Source organism: Colletotrichum jinshuiense, chromosome 3 (assembly GCF_051148585.1).
Source record: "Colletotrichum jinshuiense chromosome 3, complete sequence".
Classification (NCBI taxonomy): domain Eukaryota; kingdom Fungi; phylum Ascomycota; class Sordariomycetes; order Glomerellales; family Glomerellaceae; genus Colletotrichum; species Colletotrichum jinshuiense.
Genome location: NC_139310.1, coordinates 4,086,247 through 4,107,304, shown reverse-complemented (window position 1 = coordinate 4,107,304; position 21,058 = coordinate 4,086,247). Strand labels below are relative to the sequence as shown.

The window sequence follows — 21,058 nt, the reverse complement described above, 5'->3', positions numbered from 1 at the left end:
CCCCCAAAACTCTCATAAGATGCTGCTGCTGTGCGGTCGATCAAATGACCCAAGTGGGGGTCGTCAGAAGCTTGAAGAAAGTCTGAAATCGTATATTGGGAAAGTTAGCAATGGGGGGATCGGGCGGAGGAGTAGTAGTTGTGGTTGTAAGAGGGGGGTGTTTGTTTGGTCTGAGCCGGCCGTCGTTGAGGCTGGGTACGGTGATGCCATGTCCATTTTCCGAACCCCCCCCCCCATTCCTTCTATGCCTGCTTATGTTTGGTTGTAACTTGTATATGGGTGTCATTATTTGATCTTGCTCTGCTTCTTGATCCTTTTTCTTTTCTTGTCTTATTGCCTGCTTCGGATTCGTTCGTCCGGCCGCCGGCCAGAGACCAGACCAGGCCAGGCCCCTGGCCATTAGTTAGTCGTGACGTGGAGACCCCGTGGCTCATCCTGCTTGGCAACCTTGAGCGTCGCACTCCCTCTGAACCCTCCGGGCACGTCCACACACGGAGGCGCGCGCGCGCGCGCGCAAACTCACTCACTCACTCACAGGGCCTGGGGGCAGCAAAGCTGCCCACGGAGCTGGCTCCTGGAGAGCATATTATTTTTTGCTTGGTAAAAGGGGAGGGGGGGAGCGGACGAGGAAGGGTGGATGCAAGGAAGGGAGTGATGGTGGGACGGACAGTTAGCTTACCCCGTTCGCTGGTACGGTCGGTTGGATGCCTACCGCCGATTCGGGGGGGAGGAATCACGATTATTCATCTTTTGTGTTTCCTTACTCGGTACTTTGTTTGGCCTTGGCCTTGGCTTTGGAGGGATATGGGGCGGGGGAGTAAGAGTGGGAAAAAGGTGAGAAATGCATCTTTTTCCCCCCCCCCCAATGCCACAACAAGGGCCCCAAACATGCCATTCATTTGCAGGGCTTACCGGGTCTTGAAACTCTGCTGAAAGTGGCTTCGCCGAACTTCAGACCCCCCCCCCCCCCCCCCCTTTTTCTTTTTTCTTTTCTAGTCCTTTTCTTCAACGATGAGAAGGGAGGGGAGGGGTGGTGGGAGTGGGGGGGAACCGTTTTACCAACGATTTTCCCTTCACCATACGACACTATACGACACTAAACGAGAGACATGCATGTTTTTTTTGTGTTTTTTTGGTTGAAGAGTGTGGTTTGGTATTTTTGTAACCCAAAAAAAGCTAAGGTGACTTTGACTCCATGCCCCCCGTTACGGCTTTATGCAAGCCGTCCCAACTATGAGATTACAAGAGGGAAAGGGGAAAAAGCTGTGTAAGAAACCTTCTCTAATAGTAGGAGATCCCAGCGCCAAGCCATATATGCATAGGTTGACTGGAACTGGTTGACTGCCCGAACCTAGCCGTGAACATAATACAATTGGGGGGTTCGATTTTGTTGCGCATCGTCTTCGTAACATGAAATCGTTTTTGCCCTTTTCCCTCTCAGGCCGTTTCCAACTCTTCCCCATGGTAGTGTGATTAACATCTCCCCCAAGAAAATAGCATGCCCCCAAAAACCCATTGAACGCCTGCATGTCCTCCGCGACACGTATCTTTCAGAACAGTTCCCCTCCCAAAAAGCAACGCCTTCGCGGTGTATCGTTTGGAAGTCAAAAGGAAAAACATAACCCGAATCCGCCGGTGCCTGTGCGCCTGGTGAAATCACCCAACCAAAAACCCAGCTCTAGAACTCATAAAATGCGTAATGAAAACGCCCAAAAGGCTTGGGGTGTTGGTCGGGTTACAGTCGCATCGGCTCGCCGTCGTAGCCTCCGTAGATCATCGGATCGCCCATGCCCATCATGACTTCTGGATTCGGACATGAGAGGACGTGGGGCTTGATAGTTCCGAATTCCGACTCGATGAGGCCTTGGTTGAGCATGTCCATGTTGGTGAGAGCTCCCGGGTGCTGGAAGAACTGCTGGGCGAGGTCCATGGAAGAGGGCGCCGCCTGCCTGGGCATGTTCCACTGCTGGTAGGCGTTCATCGGCGGCGTTTGGTTCTGTTGAAACATGGCGGCGGTCGGGTCGATGGGTGAGGCGACCGAGTCGACGTCGAACTCGGTGTAACCGGTTGAGAAGCTTTGCGGTGACATGGTCATCGGGTTGTTGTGGCCGCCGAAGACGGCCTTGCGGTAGTCGGCTTCGAATTCGGAATGGTCGATCTCGGAGGAGCTGGCGCGATCTGACCGCTCACAGCTGGAGGCGGAATCCGCCTCGACCTTCATCGCCTTCTCCACGTCGCGCTCCTTTTGCTGCTCCTCCAGTTGACGGGCCAATTCGGCCAGGCCTGCCTCGTCCTCGGGGAACACCGAGTGTACGGGCAGGTCGATATCGCTGTTGGGGCGAATGCACCCCAGCCTCTGAGCAATGTTGTGGATAACCGGCTGTCCTCGATCGTTGAGCTCGGGCTCACCAAGGTCCCATTGTTGTTGATTCCTGACCATGGAGTACAGCTTGTGGACGGTGGCGATGAGGGCGAATTGGGTGTGCTCAAGGACCTCGGCGTACCCCCTCGGGAGCTGCTTGTATTCCGTCTTCTTGCGGACGCCGGCAGTGCAAACGAGACCATCGTCCTTACACCTCTTGCAAGGGAACTCTCCGTCGCACTGGACAAGATGTCAGAGGTGGCATGGTGGTATGGGCAGGGAGCGGGTGCGTACCTTGGTCTTCTTCATTCTACATCTTTCGCAGGCCTTCCATACTCTCTTGTGGCGGCCATCGGCAGACATGCCTTGGGCGGCGTGGTCATGGTGTTGTGTTGCGTTGTGAGGGCTTGCGCGCTTCGCAGTGTGGCGGTTGGGCTTGATGGACTTGGAGCTAGATGAGCTCTTTCTGGACTTCTGGTCCTCCAATGGAGGGGTAGGTAGACCGGATCCCATTGTGTATGATTAATAGTTAAGAGGTAGTGGGAGGTGGGATGAGTTGTGGCAGTGAAGGAAGAAGATGTTGGTGATGGAGACCGAGGGGCAAACTGCGTATAAGTCTGTGTGGGTGCAGATGGGTGCCGTGTAAGTGAAGTATATAACAACGAGAACGAGACCCAGTTAAGGATAACCAGGAAGGTAAAAGAGTCGGGATGACACAGCCAAGACTCCACGGCGCTGGGGGGGGGAGGGGGGGGTACAAGAGGCGGGACAGTCAGCACGGGCGAGGTACTGGGATGCAGGGTGTTGGCAAAATTATTAATGTCGAGCAGCAACGGGGAGACGACGGGGTGCGTCTATTGTGCGCGCGCGAGATTATGTGAGGTACAATAAAGGCCTCGGAAGCTTTTGGGTCAATAAAGTTCGGTCGCTCGCAATGCTAAGCAACCAGAGAGCAGGGTGTGTGCGGTGTGCGGTGCGGTACAGCTGCGCGTGCGGATTCTGGTGCGTGCTGTGGTGCTGGTGTGGATTCGCTGGCGTGGGCTGGCATTAACGGTCGGCGGCGTCTTTATGTCCGAGGTGCGCGGGCGGGCCCAGTTATGGAATGAACTGCCAGAATAGGGATCCTGGCTCCGTTTGTGCTCGATCGAGAGTGTGTCAAGTACGGCGGTACGTAGTCAAGTTGTGGGATGTAGCTTGTCGTAGCAGCGCGCTAGCAGCCTTTGTGTGAAATGGCCGCCAGGAGGAAAAGTCCGCAGCGGAGTTCAGAAAAGAGCGAGGAAAGGGATTGGGATTTGATTTACAAGCCGGCTGAACGTAGGGCTTATTTGCTGTGAATATGGCGGATTGCTGACTGCAGAACGGACGTGTCTCAAGCGGATGTCAATGCCGGTGTGTGTTGTGCCAGGGGGTGGTTTGGTTCGTTGGTCCTCTTTTTCTCTATTCGTTCGTCGCTTTTGATGACCAAAAGTCCTAATTGCGGGCGGATGAATGCGGAAAGATGGCTTGACTTGAGGCCGGTTGGTGTAACAAGATGATTATCTTGTGCTTTTATGTGTGTGTATATGTGTGTGATAAGATGGCGAGGCTTTGGCCAATGTCGTCGATGTGATGTTGGGTACAGAGGCGGCCTTTGGACTGAAGGTATCGCACCTGGTTGCAAGAGGCTATCAACGCCAAGTCGAGGATGGTAGTGACGGTCCCGGATTCGAAAAACGAATAACTTCTAGCTCCGTCCTAGGGTGATCCCAATCAGACGGGACAGCTGCCCGCATCTTATATTCAGGACGCAGGGTTATCCACAAACCCGGCCGGGATCGCGAGATGCGCGCTTTCCATGCCGCGACGGCTTGGTCATGAACAAAAGATGACATGACGCTGCAAGTATGTTAGCCATGGGCCTAGTCTGGGCCGTCTCCCTGGGGGGGCACATTCGACAAGACTGACGGTACCGCTGAGAAACTAAGGCGAGTGAGTGTACGCCTCACAGAAGTGGGTTATGCGAGGACAATGCTCGTAATGGTGCTAACTGTGCTGTCAAGGGGTAAGGCAGGTGGAGCGGGTCCGCGGCCGTGACTGATCGGTACATGACAATACTTCGGGTGTGGAGGTTGCTAAGTCCCCGACAACCTGAGTAAGCTCTGCATGGGTGATGGAGCCAGGGAATGGAGCGAAAGAGAGCAACGAAAAGAAGAGACAAATGGCACCTAGTGACATAAACGCTACGATCTCTCTCCAACCCCACTCGTCCGTACTCGACCGTGGTGACGGTAATGCTCTTCTGCCCTCACCCTGACGCCAATGCGTCTCGAGGTTCAATTCCGTTTTGGGCGAGAAGACGTACCTCACGCTGGCGGCTGTCTTGTTGAGCCGCGGGCGCCATCTGGCAAGCACACGCAGCTGACCTCTAACCAAGGTTTAGTGCCGCTGATTTGATCTCTCCAATCCTAGATTGTGCATGTTCATGCCCCCCTTGGACTTGTGCAGTCGGCGGGATTTGACGGGGCCAATTGCAATCCCGTGTGCCAAGATACCGGCCTGCTCATGAGGCCGGTACCGAGAACGGGGTCCTTGACTTGGTGTGCTCCTTTCAACGACAGAACGGTTCCAAATCAGTAACTCGGCGCCGCGATGCTGGATAGCGTTATGACGGTTCTGGACTCGACTGGGGACAAAACAAATTGGCAAGGCATAATCGAATTGATGACGCCAGTGACCGGGCTCTGCCAGCTGGCGCTGCCATGCGTGGTTGGTCCCTGGGTGGAAGTCTATTCGAGCAAATTGACAAGGAGCCGGGGTGGTGAATCATGAATGGATCATGACCGCTGTACTGGGCCAAATTGTCGAGTAGCCAGACCACGCCTTAGCCACGTCTCGCAACCGCTAAGGTGAGATCATCAGTGGTTTGGGTGTCTTTTTCGAGCCCGAACCGCGCCCCACCGGCCTCTTGTCTGCCCGACGGGGCGACGGCAGGTGCCGTATACACAGAGGCTCGAATCTGGGCAGCCAACGGCGTTCCTTGTCGAAAGGGCTTAAGCGTAAGGTCAACGGCCTGTGAGACGGGCTCCGAGAACAGACGTTGGGACATAGTCGGGCTCTCTTCCATGCAGGGACTTTCTCATTGAGGCCATGCATGGCCGACAGCCTTGTGTGAGATGGCCATGGCGGGCGGACTTTCGTGTCATCCTATCTACATCCTTGGTGCAATTGCCCTGCCGTTCGTTGGTGCACCTCAAGGTTCGAAATGCGATAACTACCAAGTTGGTCAACGTTTTGTGATGCTTCGGCCGTCTGCATAGAAGGCAAATGGTATCCGACCGTAAACTCTGTGGGAGTTTAAGATTGAAATAGCCCAAGACGGTTTTCCGAGGCTCAACCAGTAGCGTTTTGAGGAAGTTCAGTTCATACTCGTGGGTCGGCGCAACGTTCTGGACGGCTGGGTCGTGCAGGCAGGTCGTGCCCGCCATCAAACCCATCTGATACCGTGACACCGCCTGAGGGTAGAGGAACGTCATGGCGAATAGTTTCGAGCAGCAAACTTTAATTCAAAGTCAACCGTCAAGAGCCTCTATAGTGTTCCCTGTCCAACAGTCTCGGCGACCTGCCACGGAGGCAGGCGGAGCCAATAGTTCATGGCCGATCCCGAGTGATCGGGGACGTGAGTTGTGCTGAAAGTCCGGCCAAGAAGGCTGCAACGGTAAACGACAGCCTATTCGCAGACGGTGTGCGGAGGAATGGCGGAGCACGGACAAGATGAAAAGCAGCGAGGCCGCTCTCAGGCCCGCTTGCCCACCGGCAGCTGGTCGGCGAGGCCTCGTCTAGTGAGGAAGAGGTGGGACGCACGGAGCAGAGGCTCGCAAGGTCGACTGCAGATAATCAAAGATTGGCGATCCAGAGCTGGGGTTTGAGTTGGAAGGGGTGTGAGCGATTGCCAAGCAGAGGCGGTGATGCATTTGTGGCGGCGGATGAAGTTGCGACGCGCCAAGCTGAGGGTATGGTGAGGCACACTGTTAACTCGGCACGAAGCCATCTATTCTGTTGGGTTGGCTGTATCTATCCATCCATTGAGCTGCTGGCAAACAACGTCCACCACCAAATTGGGCCGGTGTTCTCTGTGAGGGAGAGGTCCTTCCGCCGCTCAGAGACTTGCCAATATCATCGTGACTTCCCCGCCATACATCAAATGGCATGGCGTAGCAGTTGCGGCCCCGTTTGCCAAGCACTGAGACTTCCCGCCCAGCTAGTTGGGGTTGGCGCCAGGGCATCTCATCTCATGGTCGCAGTACGAGTACGAATCCCCGAAACGGTGTCCGGACGGAGACGCCCAGCAACAAGAATGGAGACCAATCCTGCCTGACCAAAAGTCCCTAGGCAATTGCAATTAGACTATCAGTTGTGGGGATGCAAAACCAGAAGAAGAAAGAAAAGTCGAGGTGGCCAGCTGGACAAGGAGGGATCGAGCTCGCTCCACTCGAGGATGCACCTCCTCATCCTCTTCCTCTCGTTAGACGCTCTTTGATGCTGAGGTTCCAGAGAACGTGGGTACACCCAGCCCGCAGCTCTGCCCTGCCGGTAGTTGGTGGGGCGCGGAGAGATAGCACTCATGTAATCAAGGGGGCATTTGCGTATTTCCGGCGGGATTAGCTGGGTTTACTGGCGCCGTGGGCTATTTCCTGATCACGTAAACCCCCCCGGAGGCATGCTCCATTGATTGCATTGGGGCCTTTTTACCTTACTCACTCACAAGATTACCACCAGCCTGCTTGTGACTCATCGGGGAGTGCCCTGTGATGATCCTTGGCGTTGCAGCTGTTTGTTGCTGCATGGCATGGGTGAGACATTGCCTGTATCTTGTCGAATGTGATGATCGCATGCAACATTGGCACCATTCTGTTGTGTTCCCCATGCTGTGCAACTCTTCGTTCGCCCAGGGCATGAGGCCAGGGTCCACGGAACGGAGATAACAACTCCGTGTTGCTGGCTGTGTGTGTGTGTGTGTGTGTGTGTGTGTGTTGGCCGCTGACGGGGCGGGCTTGAGCATTCGGTCTTACCAGTCCATGCAGACCGGGCCATCAAGGTTAGGCCGGGATAGCGTTCTCGTAGTGAGCCGCGGCCTCGGCCTAGTAATCACAACTCTGGGAGAGTGATATCATGGTGACTGGGCCAGGGAAGATCCCGACTAGAGCAAACTCTTAACGAACTGCCTGCGGGCACTAGATAGAATTCCCAGTAAGCACTGCGTAACACCAGGCGGGCCTGCCCTATCGGGTTTTGGTTGGCGCCGTCGCCGACTCCCACGGGGCTTGAACCTGGGACGAATTAGAAATGGCTGGCGGGAGGGACAGGCAGAAAAAAAATTATAAGGAGAAGAACGGAGAGAAACCCCTCCGTCTTGATTGGTGGATCGCTTGGCAAGGTGGGATGATAAAGTGTGGTTTGATGTAGAGACATCCCGCCGGCTCTGTGATTCGACGCCTGCGGATATTCGAATGCCTGGGTGTAATTTTTTAAATCCGCCTTCCACCGTACCTCGCGGTATCAGATCCTCTTCAGCCGTCCCGCAGCACATTGGGGCGGCGGAGCCAGTGCCGTAGTGCGGAATAACACCGGCGGACGGTCCCCGTCCCCCAGTCTTTCACAACTCGGGTGAAATCATCGTGGGGCGTCGAATTTTTCTAGAAGGACCTTCTTTCTGAACCTGTGCAAATGCCGATGGGTCACCTCCACGTCTCCAGTTTGGCGTCGCAAGAGAAAGAAAAAAAAAATAAGGGAACAAAAAATCAAAGCTCACTGACTAATCGGCTCGGCGCTGCTGGCAAAGTGCCGTCTCCACTTGGCCTCGTTTTACACTGCATAACGCCAGGACACGTAGAATACCTCGGGTACATTTAGTAAGTGCCCCTATGCGTACATCTGAGATAACTAATCGTGTAGGCGTCAGTAATCACCGAGTACCTGGCATTGGGCCTTGGAGTCTGTTTCCCGCATGTGGCATGTGCCATGCCCCAAAACCACACTTTTTGTTATCTTACCTTCACGTCGTCTTGCAATGTCGCCTGACCACCGGCGTCTTTACTCCGCCGGTGCAACCCGCCATGAAGCTGCATCGGCCTGCATCAGTCAAACATTGTCCGGCCGACGGACGACCTCTCCCCGTCCCCTCGGCACATTGCCCCTAAGGAGGGGGAGTTATGTACGCCTGCCTTCATAATCTCGTCAACGCACTCCCCTGAATAAGCAATGATCGCCCTGGTCGTTCTCTGCCAACTGGTCCCCTATTGATGACCGCCGGGCAACTTGCCAACAGGCTACATCCCGCTACTATGCAGTGCACGAGGCTACATGGTGCAGTAGGGGTGGCTCGGATCACTATCCGTTAGGATAGCGCAGCCCTGGCCCAGCGGATGCTTCCCGCTCCCCGTCTGTTTTGCATTATTCATAAAGCTAACCCGGTCGGGTCCCAGATGGGTCTTGGGCCAGCTACAGCGACCCCGACCGGCCCTGTCTCGGGAAGCAAGACGGCCTTTCGGCCTCCGACTTTCAAACTCAACCAGCGAACAAGCGACCCCAGCCCTGGTCTTGCCTTTTTTTTTTCTTCTCCTGTGACCTGAACATATGGACGGCGATGCTACCGCCTGCTGCGCCCCCCCCCCCGGTTGCTATGCGTGTACACTACAATCCCCAACATCGAATACCCACCACGACGATCGGGGATCCGAGCCCTTGGGCTCCCCTGCGCTCCCGTCTGATGGATGACTTCTCGTGACCCCCCTATTCATCCCCCGAATGGAAGAAGCCGGAATCTTCAAATGGCGCATCTAGTCTGCCGGCCTCCTTTCCCCGCCATCACGATATCCGGGCGCGGGTAGGATGTTGGTACTACGCTACTCTACTTGACTTTCTGTTACAACCATCACAAGGCCCTGAAACAGGGATATTGAAAACCAGTATCGGGTAGCCCACCGATTCCTCTGTCCGCTATACCTACTGCCTTGTAGCCGCCAGGCGCCCTGCCATGTGTTGTGTCCACCATCACCACCACCACTAGTCGCCGTCCAAAAACGGACTTCGGCTTCAGCTAATTTCCAGTTCGGCCGAGGTTCGAACCCACCCACCATGTTCCCCATGACGTCTGGCCGCGTTGGAGCCGCATTGCTGGTCGGCGCGGCGCTTAAGCTGTCCCGCCGCGCGATACCTACTTCGACTTGGTGAGAAGTCTCGCCCTTTGTCGGTTGGTCTGATGGATTTCAAATCGACCCTACCATGGCACACAAGTCACTGAACCTTCCAAAGAAGCTTGAGACAGTGGCAATGTGCCTGGAGATGGGCATCGGCACTTGCGAATCGATCACCGACCCATCGCAATGCGCAGAAGCCGTCGGTATGCGCTGTCATGATTCCGAGATGCAGGAAACGTCATTCATGCGCGAGGCTCTTTTTTGTTTTTTACTCTCGAAAAATCAAGATTCCCAGGTCCACCGGGCGCCTGCATCTCGGCCTTTAGCCTCACCTGTCAACCTGGCCCATCTAAACATGGACGACGGACGACTTCGGGATACAAAGCTGGATAGCTTGCTTCACGTATCCACGGAAAGCCCGAGGCGGCCACCCTTCTTTCACATGGGCTCCCCTCCTGCTGTGCTTTCCCTTCACCCACAACAAAGCTTGTGGATACCCGAGCGATGAGGCTGGCATCGTCCGATGATTGATATGCGCCGGGGTTGCACGTCTTCCCGCTCAAGGTGGATATTCGGGGCGCATGATCGCGCTGTCCACCCTCAAATTTTAATGGGAGCACAGCTTTACACTACTCCTCAGCCGAGGCTTGCGGTGGGCCTTTGGCAACAGAGATTTCCGCCCTTGCACTCCTTTGGCTGGTCTCCGGCCCCGGCAAGACCCGCGAGCGGGATTGCGGAATTGAGGGCGCCGGAGGCCGTCGAGCCTTGGCACCGACAGCGGGTCCCGGAGCGTCGCGGCGCGGGGCCCCATTTCGCCGGAGCTGCGCATTCAATGGAGTGCACCAGAACCGAAGCCGGGTTTGGTCCACATAAACGAAAGCAAGCCGCCTCGAGCGCGGCGCGCATAACGGTTGACGGTTTGGGCAAACGGCGATGCTCCCAGGACATGACGAATGCAAGTGGCTCGGCCCCATACGCCGAGCCCGTCTGCCTTGTTTGCGGTTCTTAGTCCTTGGACGGCCCTATCTCCAGGCGGTCTAGAATCTCGATCACCAAAGGTACCTTGATCGTTCGGCGCGCGTTTGAAAGGGGGCTAATCACTGATAGCGGAGCTGAGCTATGCCCTGACGAAAGCGAGGAGCCCTTTCGAGTCACGCCACCGGCCCCTGTCTGCAAAACACTCGGAGGGGTGGGGACGCTCCCCGTTGCTATCATCGGGCGGGATCTGAGATTCCAATGGGGATCACTGCAAAGACGGTCGGGGAGGCCTTCGGCGGTGGCACAAGAGCCACTGATAACCAGGCGACTAACCTCCTTTTTCCATTCTTCGGGTGGGACGTTCTCCTGGGTGTAACAACTGATACAACAAGTGACAAGACACCACCAACGGGCGGTATGCATGGATTGGCACGGCATTTTGGGGCCCATATCAAGCATGGGACGACTGTTTGTCACCCGCGACCCAGCCAAGACCACATGTCATCCTGTCGTGGAGAGCGCATGGGCCTCTGCCAGTGTCAACAAACCTGCGGCCTGGCCAGCCGAAGCCGTTTCCCAGGTGGGAAAGCAGATCTCGGATCTGCAATGACAGCCCGCCAAGCTTTTTCCCTCTGTCACACTCAATCTCCTCTTGCTGGGTCTGGCGCAGGTCGGTACGATGCTATGATGCCAACTGGAGCGATTGGCAAGCGATTGACAGTCACGGACCGTGAAAAAGTTGGTGGCTGCCAAGGCGGACCACGGCTGCGCGAGTCAAACCTCTCGACTTTGCGATCACGAAGTGCGTCGCGACTCCACAGGGACCACGGTTTTTATCTCATCGAGGCTTCGAGACGTGCCAACTTTTTTCATCTTATCCCTTCCGGGGGAGCTGGTGCGGCTAACAGCTCATACACGCCCAGAAATACCTCATCACTTACCTCATGGGGCACGAGAAGGGGGTAATTACCCGCCGTGCAGGGTGGTGAAGAAGGGGGGAAAAAACACATTTTAACCCTCTCTTACGATGCTAGTCGCTCCCGCTGCACAAACACAAACGCGATCCCGGTAGGGTACCATCTATCAGTCACCACCTACCCGAACGTCTTCCGACCAAACTCCGCCCCACTGGAGAAACGCCCGGGGGGACTCCAGCCAGCCTTGCCTCAATAGTTTCTGCCATTTGAGACGCATAGATTTTTTTTGTGGAGGCCATTACCTTTTTGTTGATTTCCCTCCTCTTCTAGTGGGGGATGGATAGCACGGCCTGGTCCGCACCAAATGCGTCGTACGATGAGTCCCGATCAGTCATCCGTCATCACGGAGGAGTGGGGAGTCCCACTCTGCATTGCCGATATTCACGCCGGTGGTCTCCCGGCAGCTTGCAACGGCAAAGTGGTGCCTGTGAAACCTCAACCGGGGGTTGCTGCAGTGTCTCCAGTGAGATGGTTGGGACAGCTGGGCCCCCTGCTTCGGCGGCAGATTGGCTCATGGAGACGATTGAAAAAAAGCCCTCGGCCACGGCGCGCCGGAAGGGCGAACAGCGAGTTCTCCGATGCCGCCAGGGGCAGGAAACACACTTCAGGCCGCCTGGCGCCGAACCGGATCCCTTCAAGGGCTCGTTCAATACGTGATGCTGAGAGTCTCGGGAATAACTGGTGTTCACCTCGCGCTCCCTGGTTAACCCCGTGCGAGCTGTAATACACATTTTGGATCTTCCTACTGGTCAGTGCTTGGAGGTTCTGTTCTATCACGATAACCGTCCAATGTGTACCCCTCCCCATCCACAAAGGGGGGGGTTGAGCACTGCAAAGTATCGGTGTGGCTCTACAATTCCTTGTTTGGGTCTTGCTCACACAATGCAGATACATTTGGTCATGAACTACCGCCATGAGGATCGAACCGGGATACATGCCCATCGTCAGGCTTCTAGGCATCAGGAACGGTGCCCCCTGATGGCCCAGGCCTGTAGCAAAGTCGAGGGCTTCGGGTAGCTGCGTACGAAGCTGTCTACCAGCGTGAGCTTCAAACATGCCCATTGCATCCCTGTTAGATGAGTGTAGCTCAGCAAGTTCCCTCGCCCGATTTAGCAATATGGTCTACCCGCCTTATGAAACTCGACGGAGCCTTCTCAGCGCGAGCTCGAGTACTCCATCGATGTAAACGCCGCATCCTTACAGTCCCTGCCAGCTTAGACGAAAAGTCGGGGGCCGGGTGCCGGTGATGACGTCCGCATCGCCCCCCGAGGACACTCTACGGGACTCCGCGGGCATGCGCCAGCCAGGCCTGGGTGGTGGTGCTGGACCTAATGCTCCGGGGGAAATGGGCCGCATCCGGCGATATAACTCTAAATCCCCCAACCAAGCGTGGCATTCCGGACGACGTACGTCGTTTGACTTTGGCAAGTCGTGTTTCAAAACCGCCCGCCGAGGTTGCCATTCCAGGCTCGAAGGTTCGTCGCAACTTCTTTTTTTTATTGTGCTCGCAGCCACTGGTTGGGGGGGCGGCGGTCGGAGCTTCTGTCCCCTCCGCAACTCAGTCGAGGTCCCCGAGGTTCGGGAAAGCATAACCTATTTATGGGATCACTCGACACACGTTTAAACCAAACGTTCGTCGTAAGTTTCCCGCCGCGGTGGGCAGGCGGCAAAACTTTTTTATCGAATGGTTTGCTCCGCGCGCAAGTGTTCCCCGCGGCGGTGGAACTATACCGGTGGGTTTAAGTTTGGCAGACGTCCTCCTGCGGCGTGGCCACGATCCCCCGCCGGACATTTATATCCGTACTGCCCCACGGCGACGGGGTTTACCTGGAACCTCCGTGTTTTGCGCATCTATTGATAGGCCAGGCTTCGGCGAATGGCGGGCTGCTGGTTCGAAGCAATGACTTTTGTTTCATTGCCAAGAGCCAAAGGGGGGGGATCACCCCGTCTTTTCCAGAAAATACTGTCTTGACTTCGTGGGGGGTTTTCTCCAGAGAGTGGTGATGCGGTCTTTCTGCTTTCAACGCACCGTTGAGGTTTATTATATGCCGTGCAAGGTGACTCTAGTGCATTGCGGATATGTCGACTTTCTCATCATGTTTTGGGCGAGGTGTGCAAGAGGTCGGTGGGTGTTTCGGGAGTGGTCAGCCGGCGAGTTTTCGATGGTTGGGCACAGATGGCATGTTTATGTGAACGGCATCGCTTGTAGGCCTTGTGGTGAGACTGGACGGCGGCTCGTGGCGACTGGCTTGCTTCACGAAGACCGGGATGAGGTGTTTCGGCATGACGTGACGGGAAGAGAGTTTGCGTTACCAGTGTGTCCATAATATGTTACTGTTCATTCCGACTCCTCGAATCAGCTCTTATGAGAAATCTAAATGTGAAGTTGATCAGCTGTTGGTGACATGGTGTTGCATCAAGGAGGCCATATGCCTCTTTAGCCCCTTTCCTAGAGTAAGAAAAGGAGATGGATGGCCGGGTATTCTAACGATATTAATCCTCAAATAATCTATTTTTTTTTCAGCTTGAGCGAAATGCACCTGGTTCCTACTTTGCATTCTGTTCAGCTGTTCCGCTCGAGAATTAACCAAGCATCGTAGAAGCTCTCAGATGCATTGTCGGTCATGATTCCCCCTGCTGACATACCACAGCTGCCCTGCTACCTACTTGGTGAACTACCTATATTCCATATAGATATATGTCAGTGAAACGGGTGTCAATACAGAGTCTTATTTGTCAAATACTCGATTAAGCTACCAGAACCGAGTGGTGAAATATACGCCTAGTTACCAGCGATGATGGGGCTCGATACCATCAACCCTTGGCTATTCCTAATTTATACACAGCTATAGTCTGCAAGCCATGTCTGTATATACTGTGGCCTTTTACTTTGATATTCTCCGGTATCTCTTTATTGTCATCCAGATCAGATCTGAGTGCAGCCCTTCAGAGCTTGTACGTGATCGATCCTCTACTATGATTCAATAAGCAACTCACGCAAGGTCGCTGGACAATCCTATCTTGGAATCGTACACCCTTAACAGGTTCTGATATACACGCATGCATATATTTGTGTGCGTACATGTGTATGTGTGACAAAGTTCGAAGTGAGGTGGGCAAAGCACAATATCAAATTCTGAATGTTGGTCCACTAAGGTAAAATTTGGTTTGAATACATACGGCCTCAACGCAACTCATGACGAGTAGAATGGCGAGTAGCAGCCGAGATACAGCAGCCTCGACTACTGGATAAACCGGAACAGACCGGTCTGCATCTTCTCTTAATAGTACTCCAATCACCATACAAGCAATCAGGGAGAGTCGAATGAGATGTAGTAAATACAAACCGCCTCAAAGTCCAACAGAAAAAACTCAAGACCCAACTTCGAAAAATGATCTTGCGAGGTGCGGAAAAGAAGAGTCACTTCTACAGACACGTTGGTATTGTTATTACAACGTCTCTGCGTCGAGGATTCCATACTAGAGAACCTAGCGAGTAGCCCAGGACCGGAGGCACACTGAACTGCTACGTCTTCAAAGAAAGCCCCCAAAGCGGCAGGTAATATTAGTAGCCTTTAAAAAACACCCTTTTTTCTGGATTCACACGAACGCGCCAACCCTGATGTTAACAAATAAAGCACCTGGGGACGAACTTCGCAAGTTCACGAAGCTCTCTCCGCCTTTTGCTGTTACCGACTTGAAGGAACTAGTCCAATTCATGACACAGGGTGTAAGGAGTTTTCGGAGTGATAGCTAGCCATAGTTTGTTCTTGTACAAGACTCGGAGTAGAACAAAATGCTTTGAAACACCTAAACACGCCAGATGGTAGGAGATTTAAAACACACAGCATAGGACAGACGAAGCTGGCTGCATAGTTTGCACAAATTCCGGGCAGGTTTAGGGACTCGCGAGAACACGAGAAAACCTACCGTGCCACCGCTCGTTTGGAGTGCTTTGGATAAACAGCAAGCGTCACTGCATCCCGTAATCAAACACGAAAGCCCCCATGAGCGCGCGCCTTATATCTTGTCGCTTGTTTGATGACGGTCCCGAAAATATCTGCACTCGCCGACTACAGTGCGATTACCAGCTCCTCCGCTCTGATACCCGTGACAATAAGTGATTGCATCGCGCTATCGCTCTGATGAAAGCATACGGGCTGGAGTGCAGAACCAACTGCAGCTGATATAACCTGTTCATCTAGGAAGTGTGGTTTCCTATCTAATAGGGATATCGGACGCATCCCAATCTCCAAGATAATAAGTAGTAAGGAGCATAAGAGATCCCTGTGAGGGTGCATATGACGGTAGTATACCGTGCGCGTAATGGGGGTGGCACATATTGCAGGTGCCCTGCCGGATAGATTGACGAGAATCAACCAGAACCCGAGTAACAAAAGAGTTCACTCCCTCGGTATCGGATGGGAGCTACATCTCTGGTGCACAAGCTGGGATATTTCCGGAGGTTCGTAAATCGATCAGGGGGACTCGAGCGGGATTCGAACCCTCGGATTCCGAAATCGACCATGGCGATGCACCAGCACAGATTGACCTGAACCCCCTACGCCTGAGGGCCGCCTCTGTGCCGGCGACAAGTCGAAGAATAATATTTGATCAAGAAGTCTGACGCGCTTTCCTTGCGCATGGGAAGGCAGGTGCTTTCCGGATGATCTTGGAGCTGGGGAGGAAGGAGCGAGCAGTGCGCATCTGCCTTCCTTCACAAGACTGAGGTGGGAATTCGCTAAAGTGGGCCGCGGTTGACTCCCTTTCATGCACCTTATACAACAATGCTGAACTTGAGATTGTCACTGGAATCGAGAGCTAATCTGAAATAATGATAACATTGCGGGCAACAACTGGTTGAGTCCGGCATTATTATTGGGCTTACACCCGAATTCTGTTCGCCTCACCTGGCTCCCGCCACCCTCGGCTTGGCCTGTTTTGCAGCGCGGCCTTCCGTTAAGTATCCTCTCGCCTCTTCCAATTATGACATGTCATTTCTACAATGTCAGATCAATATGGGCTTGTGATAGTGATGCGAATCTCTCCGGCTTTAGTCACCCTGCATGCATGTAGCATCCACCACCGCCTATTCTCTATCGCGAAGAGGGGCGTGAGAGACTCTATAAGATTTTATTTGTGTTACTTGGATTTGAATGCTGAAAAGGAAATAAATACTCGGTCCTGATAAAGGCCAAGATGTATTATTTAGTCGTTGTCCTCATAATTTCAACCTGGAAACGCACTCTTCTTGAAACCGGCGACTGGTCTTAGGAATTGACTGGGAATATACGGTTAGAGACTACACATGAGCCGAATATTTTATGATTTTCATCCTCTACTAAATTCTCGTGGCAATTTAATAGAGATAAAAACTTTGGCCAGTTTCCGCATAAGTTTGAACATGATGTTCTTGTTATCTTCCCGGCTTTTCAAGCCGTCCTGCGTGCCAGTAGCTTCGCCAGTATCAAGGATCCCGCCATCAACAGTAGGCCGTTTATCTCAAAACCCCCGGTTTTATTTATTTACATCGAAATAAAGTACCGAACGTGCTTCTTATAAGTCCCAAGAAAACGTTGCCTTACGCCTAGAGACTTCTTTACATCGTGAATCCGTGAGGTTGAAGTTGGCTCCCGCTCCGCTGCCGAATATCCCCCGGTTTTCGGGCTAGACCACTACGTCATACCCCTGCATATCACGCCCCACTCATGCGGGTCCGAACTGGCGGGGCCACGGTCTCGAAGCTGTCAGCATGAATAATCCAATCCTAAGCACCGCATTGGCGAAAAAAAAATGTCCAGTCATCGCCCACAAATCAACCCCCGCTGCCCTGCCAGCCACACCCTTAGGTAAACGCTTAGACAGCTTCGCGGGGGGCATGTGTAAGACCCCTACAGTAGTGTCCTCCGCCGGCAGATGACAACATATAAGCTACCGCATGAGATTTGCAAATGCTGAACAAGTATCTCAAACCGAATTCACATTGATTCTAGATCATCCTAGCCTTCTCCATCATTCGTGAATCCCCTGAAAACCAAGTATATATGCCTCGCTTTGCGACCCTCACTGCGGTTTTCGCTATTCTCGTTTCCATCATCATCTTCAACACGCAGCTCAAGAGCTTCTTCACAGACATCACCTCTTCAGTCATCAACATCACCATCAACACAAACAACACCACAATCGCATCTGCAATTCCGTCTACAACACCAGACTCAACGGAATCGTCCATGATCAACGCCGTCAAGAACACAATGTCCAAGACTCTCCACCACGCAAAGATCACCCCGCACCGGAGCGGCACCCGCGGCCACTCTGACCACGGCTGGCTCAACACCTACCACAGCTTCTCCTTCGCCGACTGGTACAACCCGAAATTCAACAACTATGGCGCCCTGCGCGTGCTCAACGAGGACCGCGTGAAGGCCAACTCGGGCTTCCCCACGCACCCCCACCGCGACTTTGAGATCTTCAGCTACATCCTCTCGGGCGAGCTGACGCACCGCGACTCGATGCTGCGCAAGGGCGCCGAGGGCGGCCAGAGCGACAAGTTCTTCCGCATGCACCGCGGCGACGTCCAATTCACAACGGGCGGCACCGGCATCGCCCACTCTGAGATGAACGAGCACGACAAAGACACGGTGCACTTCCTCCAGATCTGGGCCATCCCCTGGAAGCGCGGCCTGCCGCCCACCTACCACACGCGCCACTTCCCCGAGGAGGACAAGCGCAAGGGCTTCGTCACGATCCTCTCGCCCCTCAAGGCCGGGCCCGAGGCCACGAACGCCGAGGAGAAGGCCGCGGAGCCGGCCATCCCGGACAGCATCCCCATCCACGCCGACTTCGTCATGGGCGCGGGCATCATCGAGCCCAACAAGGTCTTTGAATGGAACATCGGCGCCAAGGTCACGCAGCAGACGAAGCGCAAGGTCTTCATCCACCTGCCCATGACCAAGAGCGGCAAGGCCAAGATCAGGATCGACGGCCGCGACGATGCCGTCTTGTCCGAGGGCGATGGCGCGTTCGTCGATGCCGTCAACGCTGGGGATAAGCTGAACGTCGAGAGTGTCGGCGAGGCCGACGCGGAGGTCATTGTCTTGGATACGGCGTAAAACTGGCATAGGATACCAAATGCATGATATAGATTTTTGTTTGAGCGACTTAGAATAACCTCAATTTTACATACCACTTGACTTTAAGATTGAATTGCATAGAACGTGAAATTCGAAACGTTGTCGTTTCTGCTACGATGCGAACGGGACAACAATTATGCAGATGGATACTGATCTGCTATGAGGGATGGATCTTGGACCCCCGCTTGGGAGGGGATATGGGGTATGCATTTGACTTCTGCTAGGGTATAGAGTTGCCATCAGATGACAGTCCGTGTAATGTATTCTTACAGGAGGATGAAGAAATGATCAACTCGGAAACTTTTTTTTCTTTTAATTTTTCCGAAGAGTATTGCTCCCATTCTAAGTTGCTTCTATTTCTATTTTTAACCAGTCTTTACCAAGGCCGACCCCGCTCAGCGGCCATGGTTTCAATAGCAGGTCAGCCGATGGCAATATAAGTAGAATGGAGTTGAGTTAAGCGAAGATATTTATAAAATAAAAAAAAGACCACCACAAGGCCATCGTGACGGTTGATTCATTCTAGTCCTCATAATAGCAATCTTTGGAGCGACAGTTAGATGAAAGTTTTGAGTTAAGAAGGCTGCGACAGCGAGGGCAAGCCTAATGACTTGTGCGCTGTACCGTGCGAATTACCACACGGACGGTCGTTCTTGCCGTGTTAGTCACGGTATCTCTACAGTGCAGTAAATGTAATGTGAAGCTGTGCGGGGGAGTTGCTTGCAAATCAAAGCCTCTTTCACTCAATTTTTCACCGCGTTTGCCGTCCAGACTCATCACCCACCACGCAACGACAGCCGCCACCGATCACCATTTTATCTCGGAACTCCGTGGCACGGTATTTACAGGCCTTCTCACCCTGACACATCTCACAATATGCATCTTCAACCTATTGACAACACTGAGATCGAACCGTTCACCATCGCCATGGATCCCCCGCGGTTCGCGGTTTCGCCGGAGGCGCAGGAGTCCTTTGACGATGTCTGGGGCTCGGAGCCAGCCTCGCCAACAGCCACTTCCCAGGATGCGCCTGTGGGAACGCACCCGGGCGACATACCGAGACTGCAGGCTGAACACACCACTGCCGGCTACCGGGAGGGCGTCACCGCGGCCAAGGCCCACAGCATCCAGGCAGGCTTTGATGAAGGCTTCAGCCTCGGTGCCGAGATCGGGTCCCTTGCGGGCCAAATCGTCGGCATACTCGAGGGCATCGCCGCTGCCTGGGAGGGAAAGGACGAATCCATCTCGAAAGAAGTCAGAAAGACCTTGGACGACGCCAAGGCCGAGCTGAAGACAGACTCCATCTTCGCGCCGGCGTTCTGGAACACCGACGGAACGTGGAAGTTCGACGTCGACGAGCAGTCGACTGACGAGATTCTCTTCTCCGACGTGGCTCGTGCCCACCCCCTCATCCAGAAATGGACAAAGACCGCAGATGCCGAGATTGCGCGATGGGGCATCGTCCTCAACGCCATCGGCGATGCGCTCGAGCACGAGAGGCAGCCGAGCCCGGAGCGGGCGCCGAGCTCCGCCGTGCCGCAGACGAAGAAGCCGCTGGACTGGTGAGGTCTGCTTTGCCGGCCGCTGCAGAGAGCGGGTCGCAGCACGTGCGCCCAGCACCAAGATTTTATCAAGCCTTCATGCAAGTGAGGGTTTCGGGCCGAGCTGGCACGCCAGCGCGGCGAGATCTCATCTACATTGGCGCTGGCCCTATATCACGAGCAAAGAGGAGCATCGACGGTTTCCGGTAAGTTGCGAGGCGATGGCTATGCAGAGTGGGCCTCGTGGCTAACTCAACCATAGCCGAATAAATTGCAGTATTATTACGGGGTGTTATGACTCGGGTCCTGGACTTCCCCAGAAGACGAGGAGCCCCTAGGGTAGAGTTAAATCGGACGGACGAGCATGTCACAAGGCCTCCCTCCTTGTCCCATAGACCATGGCGAGTGCGAGGCTGTGGGTCCAACTTGAGCCGCCAGTCCGACGGTATTGTCGCCTACTGGCAGTCCGCGACGAAGCATACCGCCCATCCCGGCCGGCCTCCTGTCATTTTTCATGACTCTTCTTTTTGTTTAAAATGAAATCACACATTTCTTGACAGCTCCTGGGGACGGTCCCCCAGGTGATCCTGCTGGCCAAGAACATGTTCAGACGGAATGCGGTCATGACGCCTGTCAACTCGGCACCGGCAGGGGAACCACGCAGTTTCGATGTTATGGACAGCAATCTGAAAATTCTGTCTGCCGATTCTAGTCAAATAAATCGATGAATCACATCTTGCTTCTGCATAAAGGAGATACTGCATGAAATTCGTGCAGGTTAATAGAGGGCCGCACACCACCATGTTCATGGTCATCTTAGATTATCATGTTAAGCGCCGACTTCACAACCTCATCGCCACAATTGGCCTGAGAAAAATACGAGATGCTACCA

At 54.1% G+C, this 21,058-nt stretch overlaps 3 protein-coding genes across 3 annotated transcripts; 2 read left to right on the top strand and 1 right to left on the bottom strand.

Annotated features, from left to right (window-relative positions):
* Window positions 1–1,735: 1,735 nt before the first annotated feature.
* On the bottom strand, window positions 1,736–2,875 carry EsH8_III_001095 (uncharacterized protein; the record flags this gene model as incomplete). Its single annotated transcript, XM_083262820.1, has 2 exons — window positions 1,736–2,602; window positions 2,657–2,875. 2 exons carry the CDS (start codon window positions 2,873–2,875, stop codon window positions 1,736–1,738), a joined length of 1,086 nt encoding a protein of 361 aa, XP_083123307.1.
* A 14,661-nt stretch (window positions 2,876–17,536) lies between these two features.
* Window positions 17,537–18,604, top strand: EsH8_III_001094 (RmlC-like cupin domain-containing protein; the record flags this gene model as incomplete). The annotated part of the gene is made up of 1 exon (XM_083262819.1): window positions 17,537–18,604. The coding sequence occupies one exon, from the start codon at window positions 17,537–17,539 to the stop codon at window positions 18,602–18,604; it is 1,068 nt and encodes a 355-aa protein (XP_083123306.1).
* Window positions 18,605–19,501: 897 nt separating this feature from the next.
* EsH8_III_001093 (uncharacterized protein) lies at window positions 19,502–20,191 on the top strand (the record flags this gene model as incomplete). Its single annotated transcript, XM_083262818.1, has 1 exon — window positions 19,502–20,191. One exon carries the CDS (start codon window positions 19,502–19,504, stop codon window positions 20,189–20,191), a length of 690 nt encoding a protein of 229 aa, XP_083123305.1.
* Window positions 20,192–21,058: the final 867 nt, after the last annotated feature.